Source organism: Aspergillus lentulus (genome assembly GCF_001445615.1).
Source record: "Aspergillus lentulus DNA, contig: Alt05, strain: IFM 54703, whole genome shotgun sequence".
NCBI lineage: Eukaryota > Fungi > Ascomycota > Eurotiomycetes > Eurotiales > Aspergillaceae > Aspergillus > Aspergillus lentulus.
The window spans coordinates 1-14,713 of NW_028322121.1; the positions used below are offsets into that span (position 1 = coordinate 1).

At 38.2% G+C, this 14,713-nt stretch overlaps 1 protein-coding gene across 1 annotated transcript; it reads right to left on the reverse strand.

Moving 5' to 3' along the window:
* Positions 1-7,114: 7,114 nt before the first annotated feature.
* On the reverse strand, positions 7,115-13,034 carry ALT_2704 (bZIP transcription factor; the record flags this gene model as incomplete). The annotated part of the gene is made up of 8 exons (XM_089599410.1): positions 7,115-7,180; positions 7,254-7,433; positions 7,492-7,799; positions 7,872-7,878; positions 7,944-8,260; positions 8,322-8,390; positions 11,800-12,883; positions 12,936-13,034. 8 exons carry the CDS (start codon positions 13,032-13,034, stop codon positions 7,115-7,117), a joined length of 2,130 nt encoding a protein of 709 aa, XP_089456153.1.
* Between the last annotated feature and the right edge of the window lie 1,679 nt (positions 13,035-14,713).

Consider the following 14,713-nt stretch of genomic DNA (forward strand, 5'->3'; position numbering starts at 1 on the left):
CCTAACCCTAACCCTAACCCTAACCCTAACCCTAACCCTAACCCTAACCCTAAACCCTAACCCTAGTACTAGACTCTTAGTAAATACTAGAAATTATTTTTCTTATAGTTTCTGCCTGATTTCTAAGGCCCTACTAGGCTGATAGACACCTCAGGCACTTATCCATACTAGATGGTGGCCTAAAAGGGTATAGGCTTCCCGCAGATAGTGGTCTTGGCAGACCCCAACAAAAATCTTCAACCTTACCCCTGCCCCCCTAGTTTAACCCCCTTACTAGTGAATAATCTAGAATCTAATATTAGAATCTAATAGACTAGCTAGTTAGAATCATAAATCATTTTAAATCATTCAAAAATATTAAGATTTGACTAGATTAGGGGGGGGGTACTGGGTTACCCTGTGTACCCCCCCCCTGGTCAACCCTAGGATTTGTATGAGTACCCCCCCGGGTACTGAGACATTATAGTGTTTGGGATAAAATATTTTTATTAATATTATATTATTAGTAGCATTCTTAATAGTATTATAATTATATATCACAGTCATACCATGGTCTAGATTAAATCCTTTAAGGAACCTTTTAAACCTTCTTAGTAATCAGGCATTAAGTAATTACTTAATCTAGATATACTACCAGATAGGATAACATTCATTGTAATAGGAGGTAGAGCCTTTAAATTATATAAGGGTAGGGGGTAGGCCTGCGGCTGCCCTATACATGTCTCCTTAATCTTAAAGGGCTCTAGTCCCCTTTTTATAATTCTACCTAAGCTATAAAGGAATGTGGTGATCTAAATGATTATATACATAGTAATAATGATTAATAGATATCACCATATGCTCATAGATCATCCCAAACCTCTGGTGGAGCTGTTAATATCACACTAGGTTCTAATTCCTAGATATCCTCTTTATTACTTTCTAGTATTATAATATTAGTATAATCACTATCTTATTCTAGTACCTATCCTAGTAGCTCTATTATTATAATCCTTTATAATAGCTTTATTACTACTAATACTGCTATTATCTTCTAGCTAGTTATTACTTTTCTTAGCTTACTCTTTAGCTACTTAGCACTATTATTAATTCCCTTTAATAGAATATACTATAAGGTCCTAATTTCCTCTTAAACTCAGTCCTATTATAGGTACTTATATTTAAATTAGATTTAATTTATACTCTAGTTAATTACTAGATTATAATTCCTAAGCTATAGAATCCCTAATACTATATTATACTATCCTATAGGTATAATATTAAAGTTTAGTTATTTAATATATCCTAATATAACTATTAGAATAGGTCCTGATTTAGTTATAATTATAAGAGTTCCTAAATTCTCTCTATTTAGACCTATAATAGGTTAAGGTACTACTTTTATTTTTCTTAATAGTCTTAGTTTCTTTATAAACTTTAGGTATATAAAGTTACCTATTACTCCTAAGCTAACTATTACTTTAGCTAGTTAATTAAGGATATATATATCTACTTTTAGATACCTAGTATTCTTTATTATTATAAGGTAGAGGTTTTTATCTCCCTATTTTAGTGCCTTAGTATTTTTTAGTAGTATAGGGATATATCCCCCTTCTGCCTTCCTATTATAATAGATTATATATAGTATCTTAAAGCATGCAGTCTAGTATATTTTATTATATTTAGGATATTATTTATATCCCCTATAGGAGCATTCAAGCTTCTAATATAGATATATATTATTTTTCTTTATAATTATAGGTATTTAAGGCTAATAGTTTGCTATATACTTATTATTATAATAGATACTATAATTATTACTATAGTAAGTAATCTATAATATATCCTTATATTTTAGGTACTCTTAGAAGTATTAATATAGATACTAGCTATATCTATACTTTCTATAGTATAGTCTAGGTGGTTTTTTCTTAGATACTCTTCTTAGTTTATAAAAGTATCTATTTAGCTACTATTTATATTTTTAGTAATAGGGTAGATATTTATTATACTTAGCTATATATTAGTCCTATGACTCAGCTTAGGTCTAGTACTTTAGGTTCTAATAAATATATCTCTTTACCCCTTGTCTTATTTTTTTAAGGATTTATTTATTTAGTTAGTATACTTCTAATTCTACTAACTATTTCCTGTCTAGCTGTTATAACTATATAGTATATTAATCTACTTTATTATTATTTTAGGGATCTATAGGGTATCTTAGGATTCTTATAGGACTACTCCTTATTAGGATTAAGGTTTACCTACTAAGTTCTATACTCTTTATTAAGTAGATTAATAGATTAGTTAATCATGGCCTAATCTATTATAGGAAAATCCTCTTAATCTAGCTCTTCCTAGTTAGTCTTTTCTCTATTAGGACTAATACCCTGATTTATATTTTTAAAGTATTATCTAATTATTAATAGCATCCTGCTATTTAGTATTACTATATTTATTATTTAGTAAATCCTAATTAGTTGCTGTAAGTATACTAGGGGTTTCTTTTAGCTAATTATTAGTTATATTTTTATACTTAGTAGAGTCTTCTTCCTAAAACTCTTTTTTAATTTTATTATTATTAAGAGTTATATATTCTTTAAATAACTTCCTTAGCTACTTATTACTCCTTTTCCTTAGAAGTATAATACTAGTTATATTATAAGCTCCTCTAGTAGTATAGAGTTCTGCTATTACCCTAAGCTATTTACTTTTATACTACTAGCCCTTCCTAGGTCCTTATTTATAGTCTTTTAATATATATCTAGATTTCCTATACTAGAAATATAACTTATTATATTATTACTATTCTCTTTCCTTCTTAGAAAGTGCTATCTATTAAGTTATATCTAACTCTATTAGTTATAGCCTATAGGGATCTAAATATCCCTAGCTCCTTAGTTAAGCTAGCCTTCTATTATTTAATTAATAGTTTATAGTATACTTATTACTAAAATTTCCCTAGTGTTATTCTTTCTTATATATAATAAAATTATATAACTTATTATTAATCTTAACTACTTATTTAATTATTTTACTTAGTATCTTAAGTTAGTCTATCTAGATTAGTTTTTCCTAGATATCTAGCTTTAATCCTTCTTTAAATTATATAATATACATGTCCTCATCCTAATCTAAATAGGATATAATCTGTTAAAACTTTAAGGTATAGTTATTAATAGAGCTTATCTACTTAAGCTACTATAATTATTATTCTATATTTTATTCTTTATTAATATTACTAAAGGTTCCTTTAAGTTACTTCTTAAACTTAGTATAACTAGTAAATATTACCTTAGTCTTATTATCCTAGTTATCTATATTATATATCTAGTAGTCCCTTATAAAGGGTTTAAACTAATTAAATATAGGTCTAGTAAGGTATGTGGTTATAAATAAGACCTTATCTAGTTTATTAATAAGTTTCTTATAATTTATTTATATATATATATATATCTATCTATGTTAAGAATGCATGCAGCTTAGAATATATCCTATTAAATAATTCTAATAGTTAGACTTTAATAGATTTAATTATAAGTTAACCTTCTAGCTATTAGATATACTCCTAGAGCTATTTAACTATACTTATCAGGCCTTTAGCTATAATCTAAGTTTATATAGTCTATTATAGAGTTACCTAACTAATATTAGAGCTAGCAGGGGTTAGAGAATTTCCTACTATAATATTTAATATTAAGAGTTAATTAAACTTCCTAAAGTAATTTATACTATATAGTATTTAATTTATTATACCCTGGGATCTATCTCTACTATTCTCTACTAGTTAACTACTTTAGGAATAGGGTGATATAGTCCCTAGACTATATCTAATACTTACCTAGGGCCTACTAACCAGGTAGCCTAAGTAATATAATAATATAATAATCTTAATAGGATCAAGGATAATCTAAAGGTAATATAAGAATAATAATAGTAGAGATAGAAGCAAGGCCTATTAAGTATATATACTTAATAGTAGAGAGTAATTAATAAATTAGACTAGTAAACTTATACTTAAGTAAGATTAATATATTAAATATAAGGAACTAAACTAAGAATACTAGATATAGTATAAATAAGTATCCTTATATATCTAGAGTTCCTCTAAGAGTAGTTATAGTAGATAGTATAGTGGTATACTAGTAGATAGGTTTTTAATTAGTATATAATTTATATTATATACCTATATATTATATTATGTAAGGGGCTGTATTCAGTATCCTCAGGGCAAACCTAAATTATCCTTCTAAATAGTTCAGATATTACCTTTAGTAAGCTGCTACTAAACTGTTTTTCTGCAGAAACCTATCTAGATTAAGTATTCCTCTGGATCATGCCCTGATCACTCTGGGATTGACTAGTGATCATTGATCCTCAGGTTTCTGCCTGTCACATCTGCCTTGCACTAGTGCGGCTGTGTCAGTGCTGTAACTAGAGTTGCATTTGGTGTGAGTTTGGGTGAGTTCAACCTTAGTTGGCACCAAACCACTGCAGTTTCAAGTTTAAAATTTTAAAACCACAACCAAATTAAACCTAATGTAATTCAGTTGTAGTTTAACCATAAAAACCCACTGCTAGGCCTAGCTAGGTATAGGTAGGCCCTATACTAACTAACCATGGTTAGATTTAGTTTAATTTCAAGTTAGTTAAACCATAAATTTTAACTATTTTAACCCTTACTATTCCCCCTTTAGGGACCCCTCTAAGGCCTCCTATTAAGTATGCTTATATAAAATTATAATTTTTATATAAAATATATAGTAATTATCATTATACTAATCTAATTCTAAAATATTAATTTAATATCTATAGGGTTGAATGGGTGGTAGTTAAAAATTATTTAAAAGGTATAGTAGTTATTAGATCTTAGTGCCCTTATATATATATCTCTATACTACTTTTATACCAACCTATAACAGAAATAATTACTCCCTTATATCTAAGTAACTACTAGGTATTTTTAAATAATATTTATATACTTGGATAGCCTAAATCTAGGGCTATCTAATAATACTAATATTAATTTAAAATATCTAGAAATGACTAATTTCTAAGTAAAATAGGTTGGGTGATTTTACCTAACTTAAAAAATTACAGAAACTATAACTAATAGTTTTAACTGAACTTATATCAGATCCAGCTAAGGAAACCTAAACCTAAAGCAGTTCCCTAGGCTTGCCCCCAAACCTGCACTGCTGTGAGTTCAGTGAGGGTTGGGTTTGATTTTTGCGGGTCGGTTATGCCACTCTAGCTGTAACACATGGTTAGATTTAGTTTGATTTCAGGTTGGTTAAACCACTATCATTTAGTGAATTTTAGGTGTTTTGAAATTTCAAATAATCATTGACTGCCATACTATCTACCATACTATTATTATATCCATAGAAAATTAATATTTTTATATGAAATAAATAGTATTTATCAGTATAATAATCTATATCTAAAATATCAATTCAATATCTATAGGTTTGAATGGATAGTGGTTGAAATCATTAGTAAATTATAGTGATTGTTAAAGGTTAATGTGCATATATATATAAACCACCACCACTTTTATACTATCCTATAACAAAAAATGATTATTCCCTTATATCTCACTAACCACTGGGTATTTTGGATTAATATTTTATATATTTAGATAGCCTAGATCTAGGGCTATCTAGTGATATTAAAATTATTAGATATATTATAGAAATTAGTGATTTCTATCCAAAACAGTGAGGGTTGGTTAGTTAAATCTAATAAATCCTCAAAAATCAAAACCAACAGTTTTAACTGAACTTGAATTGGTTTCACCCTACCTAAACTGAAACCAAAGTAATTCCCTAGGCTAGGAACCGAACCCTCACCGCTGCGAGTTTGGTGAGGGTCGGATTTGATTTTAGTGGTTTGGTTATGCAACTCCATTAGTAAGCTACTCCTAATAGGTGCACCCTAATTTTATAGTTACACTAGCAGATTAGGACTCTGCAACTAATATAGTCTGACTAAGTATATAGAGCTAAGTTAAATACTACCTAGATCATCCATACTAGACAGCAGGGGTGGATGGGGAGGGGTGATGTGGTGGTAGGGATGGGTGATTGCAGCACAGATAGCCAAGCAGCTGACAGGGACATCCAGAGCTTGCTTATAGGCCTAGTAGTGAAGTTTTAATGGTTAAACTTAAACCAAATCAGAACAGATCAGGTTTGGACTGTTTGGTTCTAATTTCGAAAATCTGGATTTGAAATCGCAGCAGTTCGGTTCCAACTACTGGGGTTGGACTCACCCAAACTCAGACCGAATGCAACTCTAATAATTAATGCATATCACATGATCTTTAATATTTATCTGGTCTAACTATCTAACTAGGTTACCTAAAACTTAGTTAGGTTCTATATAAAAGCCCAGAGCCCAACTTGGAACACCGCCCTCAAGCCCAAAACCCAGCCCAAGTTAGGTTTGACACATGTTTCAGTTGGGTTACCCGGAACACCTGCCCTGGTCTACAGGCAACGGGGGTCTGATTTCCGGCATGCAAAGAGTAAAGACCCAGCAGGGTGTCAGGTCCCTATACATAGGATATATAGCCCTAACTGAAGCGAACATCTATGCAAGATTTCTCATCCAAGAAGATAATTCCACAGCTAACCATCACAGCTGACCTCACAATACTCTATATTACCTCAAGTGGTCCATGACGAACATTGTTGACAGCCATACATCTCACTAGCGTGGTTTCCTTCAGAATATGATTCATTGAGAAATGCTAGCTCGCCTTGAGACAGCATTTGGTCAAACACAGAGAATGACGGATCAAGGAAATAGTTGTCTACACCTGACAACATCACCTGATGTCCAGGTGCAGAATCCATCCTGTATAGTAATCTTGGGCTGCGATGGGGAGGGGTTTCTTGTGGGAGGTTAAATTGCTTCTCAAGCACTCCCTCATTGACTGGTGCTATTAAGTCTGATTCACTGATGAATGTCTGAGATAGTAGGACAAACTCGTGAAACAGCCGCTGCAGTGTAGCAACTGGTTGACTAACTATCCCGCTTTGTATCAGGCAGTTCGCGACCGTCTTCAAGAGGTGGAAGTCACCTAGATGGGATGTCGCAATGACATTGCAGAATAGGACAAAGCAGGCGGTCAGCGGATAGTAAGGTAGAGTCCTGGAGATTTGTTAAACATGCTAAATGCGCGGGAGGGAGCAGACTGACCAATGCAAAAAAACGGCAGTCCTTCGATGATCGCTTTGTCGACACAGACATGGTTGACACAGACATACCAGTGCTGATAGCTCCTGGCGAGCAGACTGAATATAAAGGTCTCCAGCACCATGGATCTCATCTGCGTTCACTTGGGCTAAATGGAGAATGGTGGTCATGATGGAATGATAGGCGTAATTAAGCGCCGCGACTTCGCAGCAGAAGTCCAGGCCTTTCCACTGAGGTGAGAAAGATGAGATCTGGCAGCGGGAGAGTCAGCTTTCAGTCAATAGCATTAATAATGCAGTACAGGAGTACCTGATCTATCTTGCTCCGAATTCCATCCATTTTGAGAAGTGACTGGATTCGCGCATGACTAAAGGACTGGCTGGCAGTTTCTCTGTCCGAGGAAAATTCATCATTAAGGAAGGGAATCAGCACACTCTGTACATGTGCCAACTCTGTGTAAATTGAGAAAAGCTCAGAGACTGGGGCATCATCGATGCCTGGTTTAATATCAAGGAAATAGCCAGATCTTCCAAGCTTCCAGGCATAGCTCCTGTCAAGCTTATAGCACCACATGGCACAGTAATACTCTTCTTCAGTTATGCCTTGCCAATTAACAGCTGCGTTCAGACGAAGATCAACGCAAACTCTACAAGCAACATGGGTTAAATCACAGCACAGCTGAGTCTCACCTACCCCCTGGCATAGGAAAATCTGCTTACTTATCAGATATCTGCAGGAGTACTAGGTGTTGTATAACTTACACCGCAAAGGGTGGCCTGTAACAGAGCAAGTGAAGGTGGCGTCACAGGGGGGATCATCCTTAATGCAGCCCGTGCTGTTTGCTTGTACTTCACTGCGCGTTCCAGTATCATCTGGGAAAGTTCATTATCTTCTTCAGTCATCATCAGACAAATCATGAACTTGTAGGCCACTGAGTTGACGCAGACTGTGTACAGGAGAGTCTCAAGGGGAGACGCAGTCTTTCGAAGAAGTGACAGTCCCATCTGCTTAAGTGTTGATTGAGAGATGTGTTTGAAGTAATCCAATACAAAGGATCCGAATCTGTCGCCCCTGAGATCTATGAGATGAAGTCAGTATTCCTTGCTATTAAACAGACAAGGGGCCATAAACCATCGTACCATTCAACATCAAAGTCAGAAACTCAATGGATGGTATTTCTGGCTGTTCCTCGCCAAATCCCTTGACATCTAGTGGGCTCACGAAACTCCTAATACGTTGGGAAAGATGGCCTGCGACATAGAATGCTGACTCAATAACTTGAATCCTGTTCCAGGTAAGACCCTGTATATGGTCTAGTGGGCGCTGTTTCATCAACTGAGCATCTGTTAGCGGAACTAACAGGATCCATCTATGGAGCTCTTGCTCTCTATCTGGACCTTGGTAATTCCCCTGTTCTGTGGTCTTGAATGACATCTTATAGTTGTCCATCTTGGAAAGGATATTATCTGTTGCAGGCGTGTTCCTTTGCTGAACTATCTCAAAGAGAGAACCACCACAAGACTCAGGCAGTAGCGGAATGGGTGATGTCCAGCTCAGCTGAGGCGCACTGCTTGTCATTTCTGCATCAGGTGAGATTCTTTTTGGTAATCGTTTCCTGCTCCGTCGGCGAGTACATGCAGTTCTTTGGTCCTGACAGTTCCCACAAGGATCATTCCTGTCACATCGCACCTATAACGATGGTCAGAGCGCGGCTAGGATGATGGGGATAAGTTCCTAGATGCATATAGCTGAATTAATTGATCACGGATTCTGAGATATCCATACCTTTCGAGAATGACATGCATCACACTGCAGAAGATATTAGGAGAATGGCCCCTAATGGGCTAGGATAACATACCACCGAATAGTGCTGAGACAGAAGCCGCCCAGCGCCTGAAGAAGCTTCCATTCTTCTTATACCTCTTTTCCTTGGCTTGAAGGCCCCAGTTCCGTTGGAGTCTATCGTCACACATGCAAACTTTGAATCACTCCTGTCTTTTAGGGATGGATATGCCTCTATACGAAGACACTTGAGTCGCCCAAATATATATGAAACTTGGCAACTGGCAAGGGGAAAGGTCAAATCAGCTGCCAAGAAACAGAAAAAGAGCTGCCAAGAAACGAAAAAAAAGAAAACTCGGAGACGACAACCTAGCCACAGTCTCCGCGCCACGTTCCTGTGGCTATGCGATTCCGCTATTATGACTTAAAATACACATCTAAATATAGACTAACCAGTGCAAGATAACAAAAAGAATATGAGGCTTAGCTTGCACAAAACATATCCACCCTTATGTTTATGGAGGTGATCTTGAGACCATGCAGTTAATAATCTACAGTTGGTGATTGCTGATACGAACGCTGATAGTGCTGCTAGGTTGTCTGGAGAATGGATATAGACACTATCTATTAGTCTTATGCAACTTAGGCTCCAGTCTTACGCCGAGCCAGTCATTGTGAAGATTAAATATAGTCGGCACTTGGCATTCGGGACCCTCAGTGTTGATCTAGGGACAAGAAGCCGGTACATGATGGTATGGGCTTCAGGTGAACTGAAGCGCTCAACATGGCCTCCAGATGAGGGCAGGGCAGTTATGGCTTATTTAATAACTCATCGTATTCATCTAGTTAGATTAAAAAGAAAGAATTCCAGCTCATGGTGTTTTCGTCTCTTCTTTGACAATCCACTTCTTCTTTAGAGATATGTTCTTGTCTTATCGGATCGGGTAGAAGTGGATCATCAGAATTACTCAGACTCTTTTGCTGACATATAAGGCTATTGTGTTGTTACTTTCATCCTTCATGCTGTACTGCTGAGGGCACTGCTTGTCTTTGTCTGCTCCAATGGATGTCCAGATACAGCTGGATAAGAGGGAGGCAACCTATACAAACCAGGACACAATTTTTGGGCGCCTAATCATTCGCACCAAATCATTACTTAATATATCAGTGATACATGTTATCCTCTCCGGCTTGGCATTGTCCAGACTTGGCTCAGGGAGCAAGGAATCGCACAAGGCAGGTTCTGGCAATGGAATTAGCGTGGGTTGTGCTAATTCCTCTCAGTTGTTTTAGAAGATGTAGTAAGTCTTCCCTCCTCCTCCTCCTTCTCTAGGAAATCTTGATATGGCTTTATACTTTACTCTTAGTCATGGAATATATACCTTTTCATTCTTAATTCCAGTAGGCAATGTGCCCTTGCTTTAAGATTTAAAACTCTATAGCTAATATCTCTTTATAATCTCTAGTTTCCCAGCCTATCTAAGGCCAAATTCCAAATCCTCAATGCAAGCTTTCGACATCCTAAAATTGCACTACCGGGCACACATATACAAAAATGGCACGCAAGGGACCCAAAGCCGAGAAATTGTGGTTGCTCTACCCAAAACTTCATCACGATGTAGCACAGTTGTCAAATGAGGAAGGGCTTTAACTAGACTTCTTTGACGCTGATGATGCGGAAACTAATATCAAGGAATAGGACACCAATGTTATAGGTAAATTAATGCCTAAACAGTGGATATCACTCCAGTGGTTGGTTAAGCAAAAAGATCACAATTTTAATTTATATGTGCCCCTGACAGTTATATAATGCGCCAGTGTATCACCAATGATGCAAAAATTACAGAGCTGTTGGTCAGCTAGTCCTAGACTATGGGTGCTATGCAGAAAGAGTGACATACTGGCTTAAAAAGTGGAATGGAGTTGACATACAGCAACCTGATTTTTCTGGCCAGAGCAGAGGTCCGCATGATAATGAGCTGTGTGAGGGATGTAAAGCTGGCCATTGTCCCAACTCAAATGAGGATTTAGCATCGGTCCTGGCTAGGTAAGCTTCGTACCAGGATTTCTTATACACTAATCAACCATTCTAGATTGTCTATCTGAGCACTGCGGCTGAGGTTGTTTAAGTAGCTGGTGCATGGTATAATTCGTAGCCGTCTCTTGGATTGATAGCGAGGGCTCAACCAAGCAATACAAGATGTTCCTGAGATTAGGGCGTAATTTATGTGCGTCAGCACATGATTCTTCTTTCATTTAGCTTTATGGATTCATAGCTTTATGGATTGGGCTATAGGGATCAAACCACCCATAAGTTTCCTAGCGATGAACCAAACGTGGGTATGGGAGAAAGCCACACAAAGTGGTAAGAGCTTAGTCAAATGCATATTGCACCAAAGGATTTGACTTTGAAATATCCCTCCATGCCCTTGAGACTATTTTACAGTTATTCACTATTCCGCCTCCGTGAAAAGAGGAGATTTAATATTCAGCAGAGGTGTTCTTTAGCTCTGAATTTCCTGAGCAGATTTCAAAGGCTTCAAATACGCAGTCGCAACCTGTGTTGGGATCAGTTGTTTCGCAAGGTTTTATTCTCTTTACTCTTTCAAATCCTAGAATGTTTCATCCTTAACACCCGTGTAGGTTATACAGATACTAAAGGTTAACTTGAGCAATACGTTGCATACTCCATTGTGAAGGATTCGACAGCAGCGCGAGGAAACCCTGGGGCTCTGCCGAGGCACACGCAAGAGATTCTTAGCACTATCCACGGAGTTTAGCTTGCGAAACGCCCATAACTTATAATTTAATTAGGTCGACCAAGGGGGGACTTACATTCGATCAATATAGTTTCATCAATGATCTTTTGGTTCCCAATCTGTTGTGAAGTACTCGGACCAGAGACACGTTGCTCGCGTTCCAAGCCCGGAAGAGCCGCAGGAACCGTCATCTTTGCCTGGGCAAGCCTCTGAACGGGGACGATCCTACATTTTTCCAGATATCCCTCCACATCATAACAATCAAACCAGTCACCCAGCATGTCAGCGTCGACTCGTTCTGTCGCAACCTGTATTATGCTCGGCTGGAACGAACCATTGTCGGCGTCATAGCGCCTCTGGTTGTGTTTAAAATGCGTTCCGGCGCCACCAATACTAAAAAAAGGGATATTCAGCTCCATAAGGGTTCCTTGACGTCCACCACTTAGAGATTCCTCGAAATGCGCTCTGATATTGTGTAGCGTAAAGACTTTCAAAGGAAGCCTGAATTTGTATGTGAGTTCCTCGAGCTGATAAGGGGGATTCGCTAGACACCGATGTCCTTGTTCGACACAAGCTCGATAGAGTCGGTGGGCGAAACTTGTTCCTTCCAGGCTATATGTGCTGGAAGATGGGGTATTCCAGAATAACGGTGTTGAATAAAGGGGTGTTGCTTCTGTTGGTATTTCCGATACTGCAAGGTTAGATTGTTGAGTTGTCTGGGCCGGGTATTGGCTGCTAGCCTGTCGCTGAGCCCGTACAGCAAACTCTAGGATGTCAGGAAGAGGGATATTAGTGACATCAAAGGTGTTGTTAGTGTTGGCTACATCCTGCTCCGTCACATCAACAACACCCGCGTTCGCTTTTGCTTCTGGCGCAGTTGTCTCAGCATTGGGGGGTTCAGCGACATCTTCTGCCACTGAAACTGCCCGATTTGTAAGGGATAGAGATTGCACTATAGTTTGGTGGAGTCTCCGCGCAACATCTGGGTATGTTAACAAGATGCCGGATTCCATCAGATTGTCAGTGAAGGATAGAAATGTCTCGTTCATTCGCTCCATGAGCATATCCAGTTCACGAACACGAGCCCTCAGTGCTTGTAGCTCGGCCTCCTTTCGTGAGCGATATGCACGCTGTGCTAACCTGATCTGAGTCTTCCGCCTCTTTGCTTCCTGATCAGCATTTTTGGATTTCTGACAGCTGGGAAGACCCTACATTTGGGGACACATCTTGCCTGATCTGGCTTTTTGAACGACCCTTTTTCCTCCGCTCAGTATGATCCTCCGCGACAGAAGAAATTCTCGAATCCGCCATCTTCGGCGAGAGAGGATATGTAGATGAAGTTCCACCTTCCCTGTCTGGACTGATCAAGCGGTCGCACCCGGAAAGGAGAAGGCGGCTTAGTAAGGGCCCTTTATAAGAGATGGACACCGTCCTGCCTCAAGCGTTTAGAAAGGTTCGAGATGTCGCCAAGTATGCGTACGGATAGCACCGTCAGGGGAAAGATGAACGAGACCGTTTATTTCACTATCCTATCTTGATATTTTCTTGAAAAGACTTCAAATAATACAGGGTCGACCGCTGACGGTCTTGCGCCGGCGAGACCCGGCATGACTCAGGTTGAAGTGTTTTGACTCAACCATGGAATGGGAACGAATATGATTCTTGGCAATGACATCATCTGTTGCTGCTCGTATTTGATTACTATTCATGCCCGACTCCAAGTGGGGCCTTGTCAGATCACGTCTCAACAGTCACAAGTTCTGGCTAGCACTTTGACCTCCGAACTGGAAACCCAGTAACAAAGTTATTAGCTAGATTAGTAGTTAATAGTTGTCATGTGTCAGCTGAATGACTGCACATATTTAATACTTTATCTTCCTACTGAAGATTTTTTATTCTGACATTTGAATGTGGTGTCTTTTTGCTGCTAACAATAAATCAGCAGAGTAATCCTGTAGTCAATCCTATCCAATATCAATTACTGGGACACAGAGCGCCATGATTTCTGGGGAACCATTTGAGAATTCTAAATACAGTTTTCCAAGTATGGCCGCGACCGATCTTTGGATATAACTGCTGCGAATATTTCAAGTTATCGTTCTTCTTGTTGTCTTCGGTCTAAGTGCATATGGTAAGTCACTGCTGGTACCACCTTCTGGCGTGTAACGACTAAGATTGTTCTGACCTCGGAGGCTTCAGCAGTCATTCTTACTTTACGTTTCGCCTACATTATCATCCTCATATTCTCCAATGGAATATGGAGTGCTCTCCTAGCAACACCTGTTCTTGCTCTACAACTGGAACCACCCAATCGGGTTGTACATCACATTTCCATACTAGTAGTAGAAGGGACTACAATGGTACTGTGGTTTGTCTGCTTCACTATGCTAGCTACATTATCACCTCCAAGTCACTCTGATATAAGCAGTTGCGTTGCGTCTCGAGTGATTGCTCTTTTCGGGGCAATCGAATAATATGCTACGCTCACTCCTAAGACGGAAACTTCTCGGCCTATAAGCTAGCAGCAGAATTGATGTCACAGCCGACTATTCTTGCCACAACTGTACATCGCATCGCTATGTATTAGTCGTGGGCCCGAGTGAGGCTTTCTTTCCCACGGGACGGGTAGTCAAGAACCAAGGACCTCTCGAATGTTGGACGCTTTAATTTTTCTCTCAATATATCCTCTCCTTTACTACACCTCGTTTACACTCCTTTGGCAGCTTTATCGACGACCTAAATTCACTATCCAGTAAGACGTAGGTGTCCCTTTTCCGGGAATAACTCGGCTAGAAAATTCCTGACATTAGCGAGACGACGTTTTCTAACGGATATCTTATTGCGGACTTCTGTATATTGCGTATTCAATGTCCGGCAGACGCCATATGCTACACATTTAGCTGTAGTATAATGTGCGTGATGTGTACGGAACTTTGATCAGCCAGATCCTCAAAATCCTGTTACCCATGACATATGTTTCATTTTGGGAC